This window comes from Melospiza georgiana, chromosome 5 (assembly GCF_028018845.1).
Source record: "Melospiza georgiana isolate bMelGeo1 chromosome 5, bMelGeo1.pri, whole genome shotgun sequence".
NCBI classification, from domain to species: Eukaryota; Metazoa; Chordata; class Aves; order Passeriformes; family Passerellidae; genus Melospiza; species Melospiza georgiana.
The window spans coordinates 32,684,329-32,709,832 of NC_080434.1; the positions used below are offsets into that span (position 1 = coordinate 32,684,329).

General features: G+C 40.3%; 1 protein-coding gene across 2 annotated transcripts in view; it reads right to left on the bottom strand.

Moving 5' to 3' along the window:
- ANK2 (ankyrin 2) overlaps positions 1–25,504 on the bottom strand; it is a 274,320-nt gene that overhangs the window by 224,791 nt on the left and 24,025 nt on the right. Inside the window, exon 2 of one of the 2 annotated variants that reach the window (XM_058023868.1) lies at positions 8,266–8,324. The exons of the other annotated variant lie outside the window; for it this stretch is intronic. Within the exon in view, the coding sequence (XP_057879851.1) occupies positions 8,266–8,286 (21 nt within the window). The 5' untranslated portion in view covers positions 8,287–8,324. The remainder of the gene's footprint in view (positions 1–8,265; positions 8,325–25,504) is intronic. 2 annotated transcript variants of the gene reach the window in all.

Sequence of the window (25,504 nt, forward strand, 5' to 3'; positions counted from 1 at the left end):
AAGGGAACTGACTCCATGGAATAAGGCCAAATCCCCCATTTTTTATTAATTTTCTAAGTTTCTGTACTTTAACAAAGCTACTTTAAAATCAGGAAGGTGCCCAAAAATAGTGGGAAAAAATCATCTGCAACATCTGAAATGAAAGACAGAAACAACAAGTAATGCCAAAAAAAAAAAAAAAAAAAAAAAAAAAAGAAAAAAAAAAGAAAATCAAGTACATTAAAGTCTTGTGTTATGAAATCAATAGCAGTTTTTTTACAAAAGTCCTGCATCACTCAGCACACAAAATGGATGGAGCTTCCTATTTTATCCTCCCTTTTTAAACCCAGCTGTGACTACAGTTATTCATTTCCTGATGGCTTCCTTTGGAAATCTAATATTTTATAAATAAAGCCATACTTAGGAGAACAAGAGAACTGACAAGACAAACAGTCAAACACTGCCAAGACAAAAATGCTTCGTCATTTGGATAAGGATTCCTGTCTTTGGTACATAGTACTCTCTTTTTAAAATGCTTTGGGTTTGTTCTTGACCATATGCCTGCAGTCAAAATAATATTTCAGCTGCAGCAATAACTATTCATATTCTGTAATATGATTACTCTCCTCTTTAAGCTTTGTGTTTCTTCTCCCTTAACCTAAGAACACATCCTATATTTTAGGAGAGCAGACTTCGCATCTCCCAGCCCAGTGGCCAGAACAGGTGGTGGCAGGAATTTTCCCAGGGTAAGGAGTTATCTCACCTCAAGGAGGGACAAATTAGTGAAAGAGAAAACCACTGAGGGTGATTAAATCACAGAGGCAATACCCAGCTCAGGACATCATGAGACAATACCAGCTGGAGGCCAGGAGATTATTTAGGGCAAGTATCAGATATGCTCCCCCTGTTGCTGTTCTTCCCCAAGAACCAGGCTGTGGATATTGTTGAGGAGATAACACTGAGAAACAGACCCTCAGGTCTGATCCTGAAATGCAGCTTTTATGCATGATAAATGTGGTTTGGATCTGAATGGCCAGACAAAATTTATTTCATTGCAGGTTTTCAGCCTGTCTGAAGAACAAAGCAGGCAAGAGGTCAATAATTAATGGCATATTTATGGTTTCAATACTATCACCAAAGTAATCTTTAAAACAGCATTCAACAACATTGAAAGAGGATTGAGAATGAAGTGTTACATAATATTTTGGCCACCATAGAGCTCAATATTCAGCCAGAAAAATTGGTGCAGAGTTATGAGAAGATATGGAGTAAGTGACAGCTCCCAGCTAACTTTCCTAACAGGAGGATATAAATAAACATTATTAACCTTTTTCTTAACAGGAGGATCCTCTCTTCCTCCCCTGCAAACACCCCCAGTGTTCTGCTGGACAGTGCAGGCCTTCCTTGGGAAGTCTCTGTTCTGTTTCTGATACATTTTAGAATATGTGTCCAACCTTGACTATTATTTATAGAGGATCCCACAACACTGTCTTGCTTCAGTATTTTTCAAATTCTTGAGCAAAATTCAGGTTTTCCAGCTGCTAATACATTTCAGCTTTTGGAAGACTAGTGGATCAGTCCAGAAACCATGAACTGCTGTTCTTGAACAGGTATTAAATGTGGATCCCAGCAGCCCCTTCCACTGCACTTTGCCTCACATTTACCCCCAAGGAAGTCCTCAGTCAGAAGGTGCAGCTGAAGGCTCTCTGAAATTCCATAACCACCAACCTCAGCTTTACAGCATTCCAAAGGCCCTGCTGAGCAGTTCTGATTTCAGTCCACAATTTGCATTTGATTAAAAATCTCTTCTACAACAAACTGCAAACAGACTCTTTAGAGTCTGTACCAAATGCCCATCTAAAAAATGGCTGTTTATGTCTAAGGAGAAAAAGCTAAATGTAGCAGAAAGTGTCTATTATCTACCCAGGCAGGGTTTTATCCAAGGGCCTTGAGTTTTTAACTCAGCTACATCAGCTGACTCCCCTCAGAGAATTTCTTAGTTCATTAGCATTTGCTAATCTCAAATCATGAATATGGACTTTGTTTTATTTAACATACACTTACACCCTCTACACCCACTCACATGCAGATATACACACACGCACACACTGATATTTTCTTTTCATTAGAAATGTTTGGGGAGAATACTGATTGCACAGCTTTGATACATGCAGCTTCCTCCCTATCATTTTGTGACCATTTCAGTTAACATAATTACCATTACAGCAGATACTAATTTGTTCTCATGGCTACAGATTCATGAGACAAACTGCTGTGATGCTACAGCCTGATCAAAACAAGAGCAGGCAGCAAAGCAGCCCAGCTTCCACCAGCTTCTTCAGCTGAAAGGCTCAAGCACAGAAAGGAAATCAAATTCCCTTCCTCTACCTTTGGGTTCCCACCTCTGCAGCCATGCAGGGTTCTTACTAGAGGTGTTAGAGACATTGGTGGCTGTGACAACTACAGAGCAGGTTTACAGTGTTTTTTAAATATATACAATACACACCAGCCCTTCTCCTCCTTCCCAGAGAAACCAGGACAATGGATTTGGTGGAGGAGTACACAAAAGGCTTACCTGGACAGTTCATGAAAAGCTTTGAATTCCTAACCTAAGGTATAACTGGAGGTAAGACTTTGGTTCACTTTTAATAGAAAAATTTGGGGTATTATAATGTTTTAATTATTATTTCATGCCATTGTAGAATAGCTTAAAGAAGCAAATGATTTATGAGAACAGATGTATTAACTACATGCCACTGATACTTTAGGAAGGAAAAAAACCCAGGCCTATCCATTACAGCAAAAAGAGTGATGAGATTGACCTCATTTGCCCTCAATGGTGTCTGTGGAAAACTTTCTACCATTAACACTTGTATTCAACACAAATCTCACTTCCAATGGATTTCTCATTGACTCCTGAAATGGAGCCAATGAAACTAATCTTCAGAGAGAGCAGAGCATGCATGAAACACTCAGACTGCCACAAGATTAGATGTACATTTTTAAGAGGCACTTAAAGACTTAAGAGTGAAAATTCTGCCGTGCACAAACACACTTAGAAGCAGGCACAGGCTCAAAAGGATGACATTTGACACTCCCAAATCTTTGGTGCTGTTTGAAACCCTGGCAAGGATGTGTACCTTGGCCCATCTTCAACCTCTACCTGTGCCAGAAATAGCACTGGAACACGGATGGAGAAAAGCAAAAGCAACAATATTCTGCATTGTGTCTTATCTGAGATTGTCTGAAACATTAAAATCAGGAGAATATCTTTAAAAGCAGCTCTGCAAAGTGGCCAGGCCTACATTTTCATCTCTTCTGGCACAATAAAGAAACTGCAAATGCTGCATCAGAATAAAATGTTTTCTCAACAAATGTTTATAAACAGAATGTAAGAAATTTGTCTGGCTGATAAAAAACTACCCATTCTCTCACTGGAAAAACAAAGTCCTTTTGTCTGCCATGCTTGTGGTAAAAGAAAATAAATAAGATTTTGGCAGAAAGGCTAATATAGACTAAAAAAATTTGGCAGCCAACCTGTTGCTCTTTGCAGTCAACACTTCACACGTCAGGTTTTACTTTTTGTCTGGAAAACAGGCTGTGGGAAAGCTCAGGACCATGTGAGACACTTTGTCAGGATTTAGACTCTGGGTTCTTTTTTAAACAAAGTCACCTTGGGAGATTTTAGCCTATTTTAAGTGACTTCTTCCTTCTATTTTCATGCCCAGAGAAAAAGAAAAGGAAAAAATCCCAATCAGAAGAGAACAAGCCACCAAAGAGCCACACACAATCTGCTTCTTAAACCATAACTGCTCTGAGCAAAAGCTGCTTTCCACCCTCATTTCCTTCCCAGGCACTAAAGTGGAAGCAGTTTTCAAGCCTGGCTACACAAGCCTGTGGAGCAGCGAGTTCTGAGTCAGCGAGCGAGCGGCGTTCAGCCCTCGGCTCCTTCTGGTGCGGCTCTAGCTGCACACTGGTGCTGGACACTGGAATTATCCTCCTGCCTTCACAGCCCATTAGCTTCAATTGCTGCTGGAGCAGAGGCTGTCCTCAGCTGGATTCAGCTCAGCTGCTAATTGTCCCAGCATCTGAGCTCATTCCATGGGAAAATCAATAGCAAACCTGAAATTGTTTCAGGTCTTCATAGAGACTCTGGAATTTCTCCCATTTTGTACTCACAGATCTCAAGAAGGCAAAAAGTAAACAATCCTGATTTCTCTCTGCTCATTTTGGTTGCCATAAAAATAAAGCTTTTCCTCATTTTTTGTAGTACAGGGGAGATCATGATGGATTAAATTAATCACTGAGAAAATCACAGAGCCCCTTACAAAGAAATACACAAAGGCAAAAAGCAGTGCAAACGTACCACACACCATTCCACTCTTGTTTTGAAGGAACAGCCTAAAGTCAAAGGGTAATTTATTCATTATGCCCATTTAAATTTTCATGTCCTCTTAGGCTGCCAACAAAAACACCACTTAATGTGAAATGCAATCCTGCTTTTTTTTCCAGATATAGATATCTGTTCCTTAGAAAATCCAAACAGGCAGACAAGAGCCACAACCATAAATGATTATATATCTAGAGAGAACTTAAAAATATGTTTGCACATACAAGCATTTCTGACATTTCACATAAGGATGCAGCTTCACTTTTAATGTGTGCAAAGAAAAAATCTTTTAGTGCTGCATCTATTTTTTTAAAGCAGAAAAATATTATAAAGCTGCAACATAAGAGCCTTCTAACAGTTCTTAAATTTCCATTGCTCACTAAAAAAATAAAAATCTTAACACAAACACACATCCTCCACTTACAGCCTTTTTCATTACTATGACAAAGGAGTTACCTAAAGGAAAAAATGCCACTACCAGAGTGTGGGACACAATCAAACAGCCAATGACTCAGAATCAGTTTGGGTTAAACAACAACTCAGGCTCAAGAATATTTGGTAAACAGATCAGCTCTTCAGTGTCTGGAAAAACAAGTTTCCTTTCTTGGGACAACTTCTTTACCTACATGTCACCACTACCTGTCCTTACAAAAATAAAATCGCTTTTCAGATGCTTACTGGCATCAATATAAGTAGTATATTGGCAAGCTATAGAATGTGTCAGATGTTTCAAAAACCAAAAAGTCACAGCAAACACACAATGTAAATCATAAGACACAATAAATATCTCCCAGTCAGCAGATCCCAGCCAGTCAGTTACTATTCACAGAGATTTTGGTTCTCCAGTACTAAAAATGATATTAAGAGACCCCCAGTAAGTTCTTTGGTGAAGTTGGATGTTAAACCCCCCAATCCAGTCACCTCAGTTTTCCCAGGAAAAAATACTGCTTCTCTCAGCATTTTATCAGGGGCTGAGCAATTCCCCGGTTCAGGATCACCACTAAAAAAAAAAAAAGTGGCTATTTACAGAGGAGCCAGAGACCAAAAAGTAAAGGATGGATGACACCTGTCCTGCAGCCCAGCTCCATGGAAAGCTGGGGAGACCAGGTGCCAAAAATGCACAAGTACCTTTCATCAAAAGTTTGCAGAATAAAAGACAAAGCAGCATTTCCCTGCTGCATAGCACAGAACTTGTTACCCACCAAAGGCAAATAAACACATTTTCATCTGGGATATAAAAACAGATACACACACAGAGAAGTTTGATTAACAGCTCCTTAGTACATTGGAAAAAAGAGAACACCTACCTCTTGAGAAATCCGTGTGGACACAGTCCATGTTTCCACTGGTACCTCCATGATCATGCAGGCTAGAAACTGTGATGTTAAAGGTAAGGCACGATTCCTAGAGAACCTGGAAGCTTAGAGGATTCTGACCTACCTTTGTGAATCCCTGACCCTAGCATGTTGTTTGGCCTTTATCTGAATTAAGTGACAACATGACACTGAGATGGTAAAGTCCTTTATTGACAGCTCACACTCGCACATATGGCTCAACAGACTAAAATGTAATGTACCAACTAAAAACAGAGAAACAAAAATGAATCTATACTTCAAGAATCAATATTGCTCGAGATAGTGATCAGGTAGCCCACAGAGCAATGCCTGGTTTACTGAGATGACCTCTGAAAACTTACCAAGGCATAATATTCATATTCCCATGAAAAAAATAAAGGAATTTTGTATTCCTCAGCAGCAGAGTCTCTGCTGGCTTCTGATAGAAGGTAGATAATTACAGCAGCTACTGATGGTCATTAAGATATACAGGACATGACATGTTTCCAAGAGAAAGCTTCTAGTTATGTTTCAGAGACCTGATAAGATGTCAAATGTAATAAACTAAATTGCCTGAAACAAATCACTCTAATTCCATCTTCTCATACCATTATATCTGTTTCCCTACAATGTATCCTAGTGTAGCCCATGGGACATAAATGTAGCCAGGACCAACTTGAACTCATTTTACACTTGGCAAATATATGAGGCACTTAGTAAGCCTTGCACCAGATCTGGTACTGTTGCTTGCTATATAAAACTAGTGCACAAGTAGTTACTGCTGATTTTATATAAATTTTTATCAGTTCCAAGTAACCAGGGGTTCTTGGTGCTCAGAACACCATGTGCAGAAAGCAATGACTGTACTGCACTGTGGGCTTCTCCTTCATTCCCAAATTTCTGCAAGGTTTGCCTCCCCTTCATAACTGAAGGGTTTTTTAAAAGTATGGCTCCTCAAAAAAAAAAAAAAAAAAATACAGAGTGGCCACAAGCACCAGCATTTTGTTTTAACGTCAGCCAAGAACTTTCTCTTTTCAAAGGCTAAAATGATGTTTTGGAACTCTCTGGGGAATAGAAAAGACCTTTTAGTTCCCACAAAGGCACTTACTCACTGATAAAAAGCAGAACTTGTGCACATTGATATATCTGTGCTTCTGTTCACAAAGACCTGTGAGAGAGTATAACTGCAGCAAGCTTCAGGAAAGAAACAAATTGATTTATTTTCTTGCTCGGCTGCAACATGTTTGTACCCCATCTTTCAAAATACTTCTTATTTAAAATGCAAATCAGAATAATTTAGCACAAAGTTTGAGTTGGACACATTCGCTCTTAAACCAAAATTTTCCCTAATTCAGGTCACTAACTCAGCTACAGGTGAGCCTTTGTTTCTCCCTGACGTTTCTTTGTCAACTAAATCCAAGACCAGACAAAGGAAAATCAGGAAGAACGGCAGAGAAAGATAAAGTAGTTCCATGCAGCCAACAGTGAAGTGTCTTTAAAAGGCAAAACCAGCATTTTTCAGCCAAAAATCTTGTCAGAGAATACTTAATTTTTGTGTCCAATATAGTCTGGGATTTTAAACTCAAAATTGATGGAAGGAGAACAGATAACAATCCATTAGACTCCATAATCTTTTCAGAAGCAGGAAATTCAGGGATAAATCTCTGTTCTGCCTCACTGAAATCAGAACTTGCATCTGTCCCCAGACATTTCCTAATCAATAGGTCTATCTTCCTCTTGGCACCCTTTTGTCAAAAAGATTAAGTATAACTTTCACTCTAATGGAAATAATTAGGAAACACTGACATTTTTGTAAGCCAGAATCCTCTTCCTTTAACCTCTGTGAGTATTCTTCCAAAGAGCTTTGCGTTACCATCCCTAATTGGAATTAACAGGAATTGCTCTCTGTAACCATGGCTCTCCCATCAACCTCCACCCTCCTAAGGGATTTCACAGAGAGCAACATGACAACAAGCATTCCACAGAATTATAATCAATTATCAGCCATGTGAAAAAATCAGCAGGAGAGTCACTGCAAATGAAATAGAGCTGGGTTTTCTTTGGTGCTTCTGTGGGGGTGGCACCAGCAGAAACTCCAGCATTTTGTTCACAGCATATTTACAGATGTAGATTATTTCCCAATGCAAGATAAGGCTTCACATACCTCCATATCCATCTGGCTGCCAAGCAAGGAGCTGTTTAGGGATCAAATCCAGGTTTTGCTTCCTTACAGTTACTTAGTGCTATCATGTCTAAAAAATCAGATGCAATGCATCTATCACTTTATAATCAGCATGTAAAGCAGACTTTCCAGTGGTCACAAGTGCAAAAAGAGATTTCAAGAATGACAAATATTTCATTCATCATCACCATCCCATTATTATTACTACTTTTATAGCAAGTAAAATAATTTCAGTCAATTAGCTGGACCCAGGTTCATTAATTCCTCTGCCAAGACAGTCTCAATAGAGCAAAAGAAAAGAAAAAAGGAGGAAAATACTCATAAAATATGTACTCAGATTAATTATTTGCACATTTCTTATTGAATCTGAATGGAAATACCTTTTGCAACATGCTGGCCATTTAAATGTCAATTCTTCATGTCCCCTTCAGTTACTTACCTAAAAAAAAAAAAAAAAAAAAAACAGGAAAAAATACATTAATTTTCCATGTTCTCAGATGTATCATGAATATAAATCTTCCTCTCCACTGCTCCCCAGTAAATTTACAGTGCTTCTAACTTAGGTAAGACAATTAGGATAATGGGTTTTGGTTGTTTTATTAGTTTAGATGACATGTTCCCACTTGGCCTCAGCTAAGCATCCCGTAATTGAATTCAAGATCTTTTTTGCTTTTTTTCCTCCATCGTACATGATTTCTAAATAAAAGCTACTTGATGCCCTCAAAAATTTGATTTTCATATTCTGTGCATTTACTCTGGAAAAATTCATAATTGCAGTCACAATAATGAAAACATAAAACATTCAGCAGAAGAACCCAAATGCAGTCTTCAGTACAGACATTTGTGCAACTTCTTAGCAGCTACTGGCAAAACATATTTTGGGCAGATGGAGCCCAGGATAGCACACCCTGGACAGTGCTATATCCCAAACCATAACAGAAGTGCATCTTCCAGTTGGGAACAGCAAGGGCAACATGGGCACAGCAGGCTCACCATTCACTTGCACAGTAACATGGGGTTTACACCATTATACACTGCATCTCTTTTCTGTAAAATCTTGCCAAACCTGAAAAAACAGGCAGGTGTGAGTTCAGAACTTGCTAGAGGTCCTGTCCTCTCCTGTTCACCCCCAAGCTCCTGCCTAGGATCTGAGCAGATGGAAAAACCTGTGGCTCAGCCTGGCAGCAGGACCCTGCAGGCTCCTTGAGCACCCAGAGCCCAGTCTGGGTGGTGGCACTGCCCTCCCCCATAGCCCGCACAGGAGGCTGGGCTGCAAGCACACGTGCCAGGATCTGCCAATCTCAAGGGAACCTCAGCTCCTGTTTCTCTCACCCACACACCTTCCAGCATCCTTCTATGACTGAACTGCATTTATCATTATTGCCTTTCTATACTCCAGATAATTGTAACAGTTTACAACACATCCTATAAATAGTATGACAGACTGAAATGGTCCTCAGCTACCGAAACTATATCCCAAAAGAGAAGAAAACCATTTCACATTTCATCCACACTTTTGCCATATGCCAGTTTTTTAGGTGCTTTCTTAACCAACGCAAGTTGAAAATTATAAAAATGCAGGTAAAACTTGTAACAATCAAATACCTTTCATATTCAGTGAAGAACTCATGGGAACTTCTTTAAACTCCTTATTTTCCAGCATTAAGCTTGCCCAGGCTTTCTGACGAATTTCAGATGGAAATATCATTTATTCCCATAATGTGCTCACACTGAACAGAGTGTACAGGCTCAACATTCTCTCTGCCTGCATGCAACTAACTTTATTTTAGACTGAATTTTAAATCCCTGCCAAATTCAGACATCTCCTGAACAAGTTCTGCTGCTTCTACCTTCTGTCAGCCTACTCAGTGATGCCTCTGAATGAACGTTTGTTTTTTTCAACCTGGCAGATCTCTTATTATCCTCCTCTTTCAAAGCAGCACAATTTGCTCCTCTAGTCCCTATGCAAGTGCAAGTTTAGCCTTTTTCAAGGGCAGCCTAAGCTCCAGCTACAGTTCAGAGCTCTCCAGGATATGAACCCATTTCAGAATACATAACACCATTGTGCTTCAGCTACAGGAGTTACTAAGCTGGGTTTAACATGTGCTACTATAGATTCTTGTCCTTAAAATGACAACTCAAGGTATAATTGCCATCTGACTAGAATTATCTGATGAGTCATGCCAGTTGTCAGGTTTGGCTCATTTTCCTCCCTTTCTCTTTTAAGGGGAAGCATAATTTTCATGGTAAAAGAGAAAAATTGATTCTGTTGATCATAGGCACTCCCATGGCTAGTTTTCCTACAGTAGTTTGTAATGATTATCCACATACCCCTTCCACAGGGAATTTTGAGTTATAATCAACACTTGACTGACTTTTTTTCAGTGCCTGCTTTGGAATTTAAAAAGTTGTGAGAGTCCACAACAAGTACATGTTTAACTTCAAGTGCTACATTTAAAACTTAGTTCTGAGGAAAAATACCTTTGTGCTTTGCCGTTTGGCAAGAGTTACACTGAGCCATTTGCCCAGGGCTTTTAGAAAGGACAAAATGAAGAAGTCCAGCACCCCTTGGTGTTCCTTAAGATCAACCAGCAGGAACACCCATCCTTCTGCTGTCCTTTGCCAATCTAGATGGGATCACAGCCTTCAACTGACATGTATGTTTCTCTTTCACCAGTGAAAACAATGACTAGACAGACTTCAAAAGAGGTGACTCATTGGCAGATAATGAATCCCATTCCACTTCTCCCACATAACAGCCTTCATTTTGTGCAACCCAAGGCATCTCAGGCTGTACAGAGTCAGGAACCACAAAGTAAAAGCTGTTCAGACTTCATTCGGCATCCCAAACAATTCCTTCCAGAAATACCCAGTAGCAGGTGCCATACCACCACCTTTATCCATGCTTATCCTCCAGTTTTAGAGGGGGACAAAGATGCAATAGTTACTGTCAATCAGAGAGCAAATCTGTCTAACATTTAAACATCGAGCTTCCCGTGAAATAGGATTAGCACTAATGGATGAAGCTGTCTCCCGTCTGCCTAACAAAAGAAATGATCCTGCAAACTCTGACCAGAATTGTATTAACAACCAGTTACAGATATAAATATAGCTAGGAGACTGAAATCACATTTTTCCTGCTGCTGCAGAGGACTTGAAATGAAAATAGTTCCATCCAAATCAATATACAGCCATCTGCTCTGCAAACGCTGACAAATCTCCTTCCTTCAGGATCTGTGTCCCCCAAATTAGATGAAGAAGTTGCCTTGTCTTCACAGTGCTCATTCCAAGAGTCAGCAGGGACTGGTCAAGTTCTGCTGTCTTCCACTGATGCCTGATAAGTGCTTTGGCTCATCCCACATCCACCAAATAACTGCTTTCTTTGATTTCCATGCCAGGCCCTTGCATCTGCTTAGGGAACCTCATGCAAGAAGCCAACACTGTGGTTTGCTTTTCAAAAGTCACTTCAAAAAGCCATTAACCCAGAGCAGGCTGAAAGCCAAACCAACAGCCTACCAGAAGAGAGAGTAATTTTATTTAGAGACTGAATGGATGGTCCTTGGTGGAGCTGTATGGAGGACTTTTCTTATTGGCATCAGATGCATAGGAGTAGGGGTGCATTAGCTGACAGAACCTTTGCTTCATATTTCCAGACAAAGCCATAGCCAGGGAGATTTAACTGAGCACAGCTCAGTTTTTAAAGCATTTGCAGTGGTTCAAATCCACACCCGGTTACCACTTCTAACATAAAAAGTAAAATATTAAATCCTGCAGAGCAGTAAACATGGAATATAAATCTCCATTTGTATCCTGAGACCATTATACATTGCCTAAAACTTAAACAAAATTAATGTATTTGTGTGCTCAAGCACTTGCAAACCGGCTGCCCCTGCATCCTGCTCTTCAAGAGCTGCACAGTGAGCTCCTGATCTGCAGCAAATGGTCTGGGCACACTGGCCGTGCACCGATTCCCTGGGGTCAAGGGGAAGGGAACAAAGCTGCCTTTGTGCACATTCCCCGGACGGCAGCGAGAGCTCGGTCACAGATGCAATACCAGCAGGGACAGTGCCAGTCCCAGTGTGCCCAACCACTAAAGCACTGACCCTTCACTGTGACAGGCTAAGTGCAAAGTGCATCTCGAGATTATCAGTTTAAAACATCCTCCCAAAAACTGTTCACATCTAACTGGAGCTTTAACATTTCAGAGCCCACTTCTGCAAACTCTTTGAAGCCATCAGGGCTATTTCTAAGACTAGCAACTCTGTCAAAACAGTAATTTATTCTCTCTTCCTCCTAAGCCTAAGGACCACTAAAGAGATTTTAATAGGTTTTGAACAGTTTAAATCCACTGTGCTCTTGCAGCTGTTCTATGTTAACAGCAAATTCATGGTCTTACAAATGCCAGTTAAATCTTGAGGGTGCAGTGGCAACTCAATATACCTTTTTATACATATGCACACTACCTACATAAAGCTATAATGCAGTATTTTGTATTGGCTTCATTTACTGCCATTACAGCAATCTTCTTAAAAGCACTAAAGTGCAAGACTAATATCTGAATCCAAGCTACCTCTGAAGTCAATCTAGGCGTTCGCAGCAAAGTAATCTATTTAATCCTTTAGGGAAAGGGAGATAGCTAATAAGTAATGGAAATACAACCAAAGGGAGATCTCCACAAAGCTACCCAGTCATAGAAGATGGGGCAGTAAAAATGTGTAATAGCAAAAAACTCCATCTGCCTTGCTGCCCTGCTGCAGCCCTGATCCCTCCCACAGGCTGGCTTCCAGGCTGAGGGGGAAGCAGCAGCTGGCTGTCGGGTCACAACACAAATCCCACACAGAGAGGATCCAGCAACAGGTAGTGCAACACAGCTTTTCTTTGCCTACGATACAGAGTGCAGAGTTTGGCCTGTGATCCTCAACAAGAGAGAAAGGAGAGACAAAGAACTGAGGGAACAATCAATCAATCTGACACCCCTCACTTCCCTGAGCAGGTTTAGAGACTACAGATACTCATTAATGGCCAGTAATTAGATAATTGTCCTCCATAAATACACACACTGAGAGCATTTCAAACAACTCCTAACAGCCATGACTGCTAACTCAATTCCCAGTTATTGATAAGGTAGTTTATAGCACTTATGAGTTTTGACACATTTTCTGAGACACCTCAGAGCTTCCTTGCTCCGTGGCCCAAGAAGATCTTGTTACTGTCTCTCCCAGGACAGACGACCTCTGCTGACTGTGCTCCCAGCATCACAAGGGACAGAGTGACAGCACGGCTTACCGTGACATTCACCGGGTGCCAAGCTGCTTCCGACGTCAATAGACGGGCTGGAAACTGAGCTGAAGGACACACGGCTGGAGCCCCAACTTGAGAGATGAAATTATCTCAGCAGTTATAACTCCTTGGCGTCCTTCCTATTTTTCGTGCTACATGTTCAAGAGGCTTTAGCTAACAGTCTTTTACTTAATTAATTTTAAGATACTGATCTAATTTTTTTTAAAAGAAAGCAGATTGTAAATGTGGCTCGGGGGGGAAAAAATTTGTCTTCATTACTGAGCCTTGCTAGACTTGCAAGTTCCTTCCTGGCCTGTGACAAGAGATTTTAGGGGAGCAGGGAGGGATGGCACCTCACAAAGCAGAGGGGGTGATAGCAGAAACAACTTTTTTATTTCATTTACATTATTCCCCCAAAAGTGGTAGTTCTAACAATTCCTGAACAGCTGTAGCTCAAAATAAACAGAATGGAAAGTCACAAAGCTGAGAAGAAATGCCAGCCATTAAGATGCCCTTGCTATATTAAGGACCAAAGAGGCCTTGTAATGCCCTTTTAGCTGACAGGCCTAAGCTTTTCATTCCTCTCACCAGTTACTGAGCCATTAACGTGTTATAAAAATACATCCCTGAGGAAGGCTCCACACCACAGTTGGAGGATGAAGCCACTTTGGATGAACATTTCCCTGTTCAGTATGAAAAGCCTGATGAAGGAGAGCTCCCTTACAGTCTGGGGAGGTGTAAAGGGTGAGGGCCATGGTGCAGAAGCACTGATGGCAATTGGAAGCAAGCTTCAGACTGGTGGCCACAACTCAAAGATGGGGCTGCTCCCTCTCCACCTTCCAGACATGAAACATCTGAATGGAGAATGGGATGGAAAACACACAGAGAAATTCTTTTCTGCTTGACTTGGTTTTAAAACAGAGGCTTGTATTAGCAGTCAGACTTTGCTTGTATCTAGTTAAAAACTGATTCAGTGACTAAGAACAGCCCCAAAAGGAAATGCCAGAACGCGCTGCAGTGGGCATGGCACTTTCTGTGTGAAGTATAAGATGCCCATTGGGTTTGAGATTAAGCATAAATTGGGCATAGCTTTGAGGCTGACCTATAATATTCCAGATTAAAGAGTCCCAAACAAACTCCAATTCCAAAGCCATGTATTCCTACACAGTCATTTAAGAAAAACAAAGAGCTAGTATATTACACTCCTTTCTTCATGTATTCAAAGAAAACAAGGAATAAAATTTTAGAAGCATAGACTCAGAAATATCCCAATTTCTCAGTGGTAGAACAAAACTCAGAGAGCACAAGAAACTCAATAGCCAGGACCATGCCAAAGACCCAGGTGTCATTTTCAACCTCAGTTCACGCTCATATTTTTGTTTCTGAAGCAGAGCCACCAAAGAGCTTTCTTCAAAACCCCTCAATACAGCTTTTCTTCTAAAGATACTTAATTATTTTTGCAAAAAATTAAGTGAAAAGCTACATTTGTAAGCAAAGCATCAAAATTCAAAATATCCCATCTTGCAAATGATACAGCATCCTGTAACATGGCATTGTCTAGGCTTTCTTGAGAGCAAAAGACAGTATTTTTCCTTATTGCCAACTGCTAACAGATGTTCTCCCCTGTGTTGTTAAACAAGTCTTGATAAAAACACACTCGGGTGTTAATAGAACTGGTTGTACCCTGAGTGGGTTTCCCATTTGATCTGCTGTACAGCTCAGAGGCTTTTTTGTCTGCTTGTTGTAGCACAAAGTGTGTTTGGTCCCACAACAGTGACAGCTGACAACTGTTTTTCCTGTTTGCAAAAGCTTTACCGTTCAACTTGAACCAAAAGCATTTGTCATGTTGCATGGCAGGGAAGTAGATTTAATCAGATGCGGCCAGGAGCGTTGTCAGTGCCAGGCTGAAAGAATTCTGCAGGACAAAAGCTGGATTTATCTCTCTGAGAGTCTGTGTGGGTAGCAGCAGTGCATCTTTGTGAATGCACAAGGGGCCATCTCAAGAGAAGAAGAAAATGAACCCAAGAGAATATTTTCAGTGCAGTTCAGCCAAAAAATAACTGTTCCTGAGTGACCAGCAGGATGCTCCTTCCAGCCAAGAGCACTGCTGTGAGAATTTTGACAACATAAAGTGAATCTCCATGTAAATCTTTCAAATGTCACTAACACAGAGGATCATGCCTTCTGTGCTCTATCCCTACATAATTTCATTTCCAGAATAATAGGCATCACTTAATTTTTTTGCAAGTTGATTGCTGAATGTGAACAGATATTATTTACAATGGATGACTGTTCCCAAACTGCAGTGAAAATCCTCCAACATAGTCTTACAAAGCATATGCCTCTCCTAGATAATGTCACACTAAAAAAAAAAGCCTATAAAAAACAAACCATTAAAAGAAAGTCTTCATCATTTTACATAGCCACCAAGATAATATTTTATACTCTTTTTATCCTTTCGAATGATCAAGCCTTTCCAGAAGATTTCCACAGGTAACTTAAGCTCAGAAGAAAAAGAATGAAGCCATATATGCAAAAATCAGCTCAGAGGCTTGCAGCATCTCCAACCTCCAACAGTGAGTGCAAAAACAGCAGCCCCACCTTAGAGGCTTTGCCAATTTACAGCACCCGAGGACGGTCTCATCATGAAGCCTTGCAAAGAGGATGCTGGTGCTTTCCAGAGAGAGAGCAGGAAACAAAATACTCTAAGTTACCAAGAGAGTGAGCACTGATCATGCTGCCTCGATATTCCCTTCATTATTTTAAAGGGGCAGCTTTAATGTGCCTGAGCAGCTGCCAGGGGTCAGAGGAAGAGGTGTCTGTATTTCACACAGGGTGTGCTGGTATAGCCAGGCTCTCCAGCATGGCACAGCCTGGCCTGGGCATTCCTATGGGGAGGGAGAGCTGCCTGCAGTGCACCCATGAATTGGAGCTCAGCCTTGCATGAAGTGTTCCAACACTCACTCCAACTGTGCTAAAGGAATTTCCCACTTGCTTTTTTCCGCTAATTAGAGAGCCACTGGGACACAACAGGGCCTTGTCAGAGTGCAGCAGGCCCTCAAATTCTGCTGAGTCAGGAGAGTGGGGGGGGGGATATTTTGATCAACTCAGGAAGATAACCTTCAACTCCCTAAATGAGGCTGCAAGCAGTACAGTAGCTATAAATGTTAGCTAAGATTTACCACCTATAGACACCAACATCCATCTAGACTTATTTAATCCTTAATCCAGAAGATAAGGCAGCAACAGGAGCTGGTGATTGTACAGATTTTTATAGACTTAACTCATCTCAGTAGATATCTGCCTCCACACCTGAAGCAACTCCTCAGAAGTGACTTGTAGAAAACATGTGTGTAAAAAATCTGTTATAAAGACTTGATGCAGCATTCAGGTGCCTGCAATCTCACTGCACCTGCAGACTGTCCTCCTTCTGAACCCTGGTCCACCAAAACAGTGCTCACATTTATAACGCAACAGGCTCAGCAACTCTTACATGCTTATTCTTGATTTCCAGCTGGAGATACTGAATCTTAAGAGATACCAGAACTGCCTCAGAAATGCTTTGTCATTTAATGTATCCCAGATAGACAGAAAATCACTGAAGAGCTGATAATTTTAATGTAACTTCAAAGAAGTTGAAAACAGATGCCTGTATTCTCGTGTGACACTGCCTCCACGCTTCACTTGCATCCAAGGCTAACACCTGCCGTGCTTCAGGCGTGCAGTGGCACATCTCTGATTTCAGCTGTGCAGCAGGTGAGTCAGGGGATCAGCAGCACAGGGCTGAGGGTGTGATCCTGCTGCCACTGGAAATCTCCTGCCAAAGCAGGTGAAACCTCCCAGCAGTGCTCAGCAAACGCTGTCCTGTCAGCAGAAGCAGGCCCTGCTGCTCCTCTGCTCCTGGCTGTGCAGTTTGCATTAAGCAGCACTCTCAGGAATGAGCAGAGCACATCAACCACAACACACATTCAGGATACTCAAAGTATGATAATCATAATACTGATTTATTTCGAGGCTTTCAGACTGAAAAGCAGCCAAATTTCCCACTTATTTTTACCCTTGCAACAACAACAATAAAGTGCATTATAACAAAAATTTAAACAAAGTTTCTCTGTTGGCTTGCATTGATGTTTCTCTAAGTTAAACGTGATGCTTTATCTGAATATTAAGACATAGAAATAATAACTAGTCAATAAAATTAGCACTACGAATTTTTACATAACATGCAGAAAAATTAACACAAACCATTTGACTGAGATTACTTATCATGGCTCAGGTGCCTGACCTGGTGTTTGAACAGTAGACTTCACTTCTGCTGCAGTACTAAACAATAGTCATTTGTAAGCCTCTTTCAACTTAATAATGTAAGATCTTTCTAAAATTTTATCAACCACTTTGAAGTTCCTGAAAGTGCATTTTTTTCTAGAAGATAATAGTGGTCAGCTTAGTGGGGAGAAGAACTGAAGCTGAAAGCTGAATTTCCTCCAGATGTTAATAGTAAATTGGCATCAATACCCAAAAATGCAGTAGGGTCCCCTCTAAACACCTTCCAGGCAAGACATGAACTGAGATATGGGATGGGAGAATCCATGAGAGCAGGACTTGGCTCAGTAAGGTACTGACAACTGCAACCACATGTCTCCTTTGCATACAGGAAGCATTTTATTTTCCTCCTGTCCCTATTATAAATATTTGCAGTCAGGTCATGTTTTGTAGAATTTCAGGAGCCTCTTCAGAATGGAAGCCAAAACCCCATGGCCAGACACTGGGGAATCGCAGTGGAAAGTGATGTGAGGGGAGACTGAAAGCAAAGATGGCAAGTAAGGGCAAAGAAGGCCAGGAAGTATGAACAGCACTGTGCCAAATAAATCCCAGAGGGAATAAAGCTGCAGTATTTTATTTCCCTTGAAAAACAGAAACCAGGAGCAGTTCCACCTAAGTCACCAGCTGCACCAACCAACCTGACCAAGGCAGGCACACCTCCAAACTCACTTGCATTCAGTGTTTATTTTCCACTCCCCCTTCCCAAAAATACACTATTTACTTCACACTTTCAAAATCTTTCAAGCATCCATACAGAATAAATCTAAAAGAATCTCCTCTTACACTAACACTGCAGACAAAAATACAACTGAGAACACAATTTCAGAGCCGCTATAAAAAAATGAGAATGGAGGATATTCTTCTACAACACATTCCTCATTTTCCCAATATTTATCCTTCAGTTCTTTTTACATATTTTTTTCAGCACTGTGGAAACAGCTGGGACTTTGAAGTACAGCTGCTTTCCATAGTGTTTCAAAATTTTAATTACTCATCTGTATTGGCACAAAAACCCACCCAAATAATCAAATCTCATCTTTCTCCAATGTAAAAAAAAAAAAAAAAAACACAAATGACTGTATGTCTGTCATATCAGACATCTTTCTTTGAATTCCTTTTCTTAAAAACAACATTCATTTTAATTTAAAATTAACAGTTGCTCTTTGTTTAATAACTCTTGATACTCAGAAATCTTACAGGAGTTTCATTCCCAAGTCCTGAGCACCTCCCTCATTCTGAGGGCCGAAAGGTGATTGATTCCAGCAGGCAATAAAAGCACAGAACATACAGGATAATCTTAATACATGCAAAGATCACAAGTACTTGTGTGTCCTTCTGAGGACACAAGGCACCAAAATAGGAGACTTTAGTTCAAGAAGAGAGTCCTGACAGAATGACCACAAAGTTTCCATTCTATCCCAAGAGATCACAGCAATTCTGAGTCTTCTGCATCTTAAACCAATGTCTCAATCCCAGGTTACAGAAATCAAAGGGTTAATAAGAAATCCCCCTGTTTTCCTGCTTTTTACACTAAATTAAACCAAGTACCTAAAATCTGAATTTAACAGATTTTAATACAACTCTTCTATTCAGTACAATGTTTTAGTCCTTACAATGTTTTAATTAATTTTATCCTTTAAAATGCATGAAAATTTCACATCACCTTTAAATATTTATTGACAGTTTAAATGAATATTTCATGCTGATTTTAAAGAATAGAGAACATTTTTATGGTAGAGAAACATAAGGTTTCTCTTAATTCAAAATGGCAATTCTACACTCTCAGATATGCTCTCAGAACAGTGAAAAGCAATTTTTCATCTTGTTCAAAGCACACTATAAACACTGGCTACAGCAGAGAAATAAAAACATCAAGGACAAGTATTTTTCAAAGCTACTTAAGTGATTAGGGAGCCCACACAGCTCCCATTTACATGAGTAGCAACTGCATGTCTCAATCTTTTGAGCAATTCTGAATATTTCATTGGTCTATAAAAGATTCTCCCAGTTAAGAGCAGTAGGTTGGGAGTAATTAATTGAAAACACTTCACCTGATTCTCACAGCACAAGTCGGTATCTTAAGATGCTAAAATGGACCACAAAAGCTCTACAAACATGGGACCACCAACCTGTTGAAAACCAGCTGCCTCACTTCTGCAGAATGCCTGTCTTTCCTTTCAATTTCCCATTTTTCTGCCTTTTTGGTTTTTTGAGAGGCCTTTTAAAGCTGCTGGAGATGCAACTGAGGAAGAGCACTGTGGTGGGTCAGACTGACTTAAGGAATTTGGGGCCATAAACAGCTGGGGCAGCAAAGGCAAGGCAGGTGCAAGTCCTTTCCCTGATGTTGAAACAATCAGTGCAGCCAGTGTTGGTTGTTCACACACAAACAACCCTGAGTATTGAAAAAAATCCACCTGTTTTTATACTTGGTTTAAAACAACTTTTCCTATTGCCACAGAAGGTTGTAAATATCTATAATTCTAGTAGCCAGGTGTACAATGGGCCAGAGAACAGGCACTTGAAAACAAAAGTTACATCAAAAAACCAAAAGTTAAAGTTGTAACAGCAGCTTAGCATACATAGAAATCAATATATTAATTTACAAAATGCCTTGCAAATATATTGCCCCTTCAAAAAACTTTGTCAGTCAGTAGCAGAATCTTTGCATCAGGTGGGTGGGATTCCAGACTTCAGTGGTCCCTATGCTAATTCTGCCTGAAGAAATATCAAAAACAGGAGCTAAAATCTTTTAGCTAATGCAGAACACTGATACTCGCTTTCCTTTGTTCTCAGGAAAGACTAAAAAGTTGCCTATATTAAGGATATTCTTACATTTTGTAGTCCTAAAATGGGTAAAAAGGCAAATGACAAGCACCCAAATAGAGGGGTAGAATTAAGCACAGAAAACTATGATTTTTTTCAGAAACTGAACACTGTGGTTAGAATAAAGCACTTGAATATGCTGTGCCACAGCCATCATTACCAACATGCTCATTAGCATTAAATTAACATGGACATGAAATACCAGGATGTAAATTAACAGCAGATGATGCTGTGAAAATGTAAGAAATTACTGTTATTTGCCAGTAATTCAACTAACAAAAGCAAATTCTGTTTATCACATGTAAACTCCAACGTTGTGTTGCAGTGTTTTGGTTTTTAACTAAATTCAACTAACAAAAACAAAGAAACAAAAAAATGTCACCATTTCACGCTCACCTGCTATTTGGTACTGCTTGTGTTGGGCACTAATTACATCAATGATCAAATCCAGGCAGCAATTCAATCAGAATACTAGACTCAGTTTTACAGAAGTAATTCTAATGTTTAGCAGAAACATTTTCAAATTACTTTCAATTAGATCTTTGCTAAAATGTAATATTTAAGGACATGGAAAATATTACAGTTCAGGTCTTCAGGGAATAGAGCATTCTCTGCCAAAGTGACCACAGCATTATGATCAAAAACACATTTTCAATAGTTATGCCCTAAATAGTTTGCAGCACATCCATATATTGACTTCCACTGCAGAGCTCAGATATTCCATAGTAACTCAGAATTCTGCAGGTCCCTGTCATCCATGGCAGGGTATTTCATGCCATGAAGCCATCCCAACACCCACACCAAAGGCTCAGTCAGAGCAGGCAGGTGGCAATAATTAGAATGAAAATAAGCTGAGGTGACAAAGCAACGAGAGCACATCAATTACTGCCTGTCACTCAGACCAGGGACAATCTCAGAAGATGGACTGATAGCACTGTATCATACCCTATTATATTCAGATTTTCTCTCCTTCATTTCCTTAAAAGGGAAGGTCACCACAACACCATTACATTTTTTAGTACAAGGCAATTTTTTATCAATATTTATTGTATGCACAACACAAATGTTTGGCTGTATCTCACAGGCTGCACACAGAAGAATGCTGTGATTTCCAAAAAGTAGGTCACATGAGGGTAGTGGCCATGAACACTTGAAGAGAGAGGTGATTCCAGCATCATTTGATAAGGTTTTTTTTCCCCATATAATTTCTTGTATTGATATTTGTCTTTTATCTTCATATACACACATATATCTAAATCTATGTCTCCATTTTGAGAATTAAGTAGAGGCACTGTATTTAAACTCCTTAAGGGGTAAGAGCAAACACACTCCCAAGCACACCGCTTAGTGCTGAGTTACCAGCAAGAAGTGAAAACAAAATAAACCTAATTTTGAAACCTCAAACTCTCACAGAACAGGTTTGCCATCCCTTCCCTCTCTCTGCTGACCATCCTATAAATAGGATGAGAACTCATGAGATGAGAACTCATAGGATGAGAACTCACATCACCTAAGATCCAGCTGCTTTACAATTCACTAATTCTTGAAGTCAGTCTTAAGATGTTTCTAAACTTTTTTTCCCACAGAATTTTATAACCAATCTGTCCAAATGTATTTTTGCCTTTAAATAAAAACAAAGCAAAATTAAACTCTGGCTCTAGACTACCAGTCAAACCACCTAACTACATGATTACAAAAAAAGGAACCCAATCTGATGGATACATGGCATGTAAAAACTTGCAGCCATCCTTCCTTCTGGTGATGCTGCAGCAACCAGGGCTCAAGGCCCAGGACAATAAGATGAGAGGCTTCCAGCCACAGGACAACAAACAGGGGGCTGGCCAGGGACTAAAATGCTTTAGACAGCAACTGTGCACAGACATAATCAAGTTTAGCTTCCATAAAAGAGATGGAGGTCAAGAGAACCATGGCTAAGATGTTTTTCCTCACATTTCATCCTGGATTTCAAAAAGTTCCTTTTAAATCCAGACTGCTATTGGAAATGGACAATTTGCAAACAACTGCATTGAGTGCAAAGTGCTGTGGCCACCATTAGAGCAGAGGGTTGGTGCCAGCACTAATCTGACACAGGAAGATTCACCTCCCTTTTTTGCACATCTTCCATCAGACAGAGGGGCCACAAGTGCACATCACCTTTTCCCTGCTTTATCCTCCAATAACACTTTCACAGTCAATGTAATTCCTTGTGTTAATTAGCAGTGCAAAAACTCCTCACAAACAATAGATAAGGTCTGTGAAATTCAATGGCGTCAAAGATATTTTTACTTGCTACACCATGACCATTCTCTTGGGATAGCAAAAAGAGGCAAGGAACAGCAGGAAGGCCCTGAAAGCCATTCCTGGCTTGCACACACTTCTCTGCTGGACACCCCTCAGCCCATGTGCTTTGTGCTGGGCTGACAGCAGGAGGCCTGAAGGTAATTTAAGAGGGGATCCCCCATTATACTCTCCCTCACAGTTACAGCGCTGCACGGAAATCGCAGCAGAAAAGATGGGATATTTTCATATGCCTTGGGACAAATGGAGCCATCTCCTGCAGAGGCACACATTGTGGCATAGGAATTCCAGTACCTCAGCTCTGTACTATCAGTGAGTCATTTCAGAGATTAGAAATAGAAACCTTTTAAGTGCTTGTACACAATTACCCAATATTATTACGGAACACTGACAGCTGAACACTGCTCATCTCCCAGGAAAAAACCCTCTTTTTTCAAAATTAAACCAATAATTTCTTCTATAATACATAATAATTGTTTCATCCATGTGTGCACTCCACCTATTGCCTTTCAATCAATTGTTCAAAACCTGTTTTATGTAAGAAAAGACAGACCTGGAATGCTTTATCTTTCTGAATAATATCTAGTCAAGAACCTGATGTGCCAGCTGTAGGAAGCCAATGAATGTGTGACACCTGGGAGTGGTGAGCACCTACAGCAGGGGAAGAGGCAAGGAAGGTGCCTCACTGAAACAAGTCTCACCAAGAAAACTTGGATTAATGGGTTTAACTGCATTTATAAAGATGTCTGCTGTCACTCTGAATAAGAGCAGCATGCTGATGAAATCTGAGGAGCACCATGGAACACATCTTCAGTGCCACCTTCCTTTCCAGACATTTACCCGAGCCCAGTCCCCGCAGCGCGGCCTCAGCAGTTCCACCCCGCACCCTTCACTCCCCCAGGTGATGGGGGGAAGCACACAGAGCATCCAGCAGGGCTGAGAATTCCACAGAGGCAGGCAAGAGGCTGCATGGTTTTGTGTTTCTGAGTATCACATCCACAAAGCAAAGTGTGGTGTGAAATGAGCCTGGCTGCTGTGCTGCTCAGGGCTCTAACTGCCCACAATTAAGATTCTAAGTCACTGTCACTATTTTAAAAGACTGAGAAATCAAAAGAGCTCATGATGACATGTTTGCTTCAGCTCAAAGCATAACATTGATTTATTTGCTTACAAACAAATTCCTGAATCAATTAATCTTGTTAAAAATGGATAAATACTTTTTTCTAGTAGTCATCAACTTTCTGTTGAAGACATAAATAGAAATTGAAGGTCTCATAAAGGTTCTTCCTGTTTAAGATCAAAACCATGCTAAGAACCGCATTTTCTGTACAAGGTGCAATACATTAAATTCCTTTGCAGCTGATTTTGTAGTTTCCCTCTAGGTAGATTATAACTGTGAAGCCACAAGTGACTTAAGTCATCTCCATGTACTAAAATCTCAACACTGCCCTACATCCTTTCCCAGAGAAAACCAAAGAAACAGCATTAGGTATTCTCTCCACAGCTTCAAACAGCAGATGGGACTATACCTACTTTTTTACACAAGTAAAAACATATACTGCCATCTATGAGCTCAGGAACTGGAGCACAGCTGTAGGACTGCTACAGCCTCAAAACTGTGCTGAGCCACAAAATAAAAATCCCAATAGAGTTCAACTATTGTTAACAGTGAGTGGTGCATCAGTGCACTGTAAGTAAAAAGAAGCCCAAGGGATCATTATTTTTTGCTTATCATGTGAAAAATGGCTTTACATTCAAAATAGTCATCTTGATAAACAGTTTTCAAGACTCCAGAACATGGTAGAAAACATTTTCGATTAACTACCTTTTTTAAAATAATGATGTAGGTTGCTTGTTTTAAAAAGTTCTCCCTCCCTTACTTTCCAAAAGGAATTTTTAGAGTGAGCTAAGAGGTGGTGAGTCAAATTTTCTATTTTTCTATTTTACTGATGTATGTACATGTGTATGCATAAATTTCTTAAATATAAATAGGTATTTTTATAACTTATTTGCTTCTTCTCTCCAAACCTTGTTACAAAGTTGGGGAAAAATTAAAATGAAAGCCTCTTTCAGGAAAAATCAAAAGAGTGGGGGAGGATGAAGATATTCTAAAAGACATTGAAATTAAGTTTTAGAAGCAACTTGGAAATAATTTTCAGGCCAATCCTTTAATAAGAAAAGACTTCCTCAACCTAAATTGAAGCAAATGATATGAGAGTCTTTGGAATTTAACCCATGGGCCCAGATGAAAGCCAAAGAAACAGCACAGGAAGGTGGTCAATTGACAAGTTCCATCATCCACTTTCACTGCAAAGGTTGAAGAAGGGATGCAGAAGAGGTGCTGGTTGGGGTGGGAAGGCAAAATGTGAGTCTGGAGGTGGAACAGGTGTTCTGCTGGAAACTTAACCAAGAAAAACACAGAGCTGGAAACTTAGCCAAGAAAAACATGGAGCACCAAACATGCATTTCTGATGTTCTTCCAAACAGGCCCTATCAAAAAATAAACTAATTCTGAACAATGGTTACAGCAGACTCATCTGAAGGGAGACACAGCTCATGCCTGTCACAAGGGGAAAACACCACAGCGCTGGTGCTGCTGAGGAAGCTGGGGGAGCCTCAACACTGCACACCCCTTGGGCTTTTGGGGGCCTGGCACTCAGACAGACCCACACCCATCCCACCTCCTGCTCAAAATGCCCATTCCAAGTGGAAGGTTTCCCTCTGCAGCAGCCCATAGCCAACAAGGCTGAGCTTTGTGACAAAGTGGGAATACGTGCTGAAAAGCAAGGGATACAATAAAAAAGCGAGGAAACATATTTACATGACCAGTATGCATTGTTTATGATTGTAAAACCCTAATTTATAACTGTTATATAATATGAAAAAACACCTTTA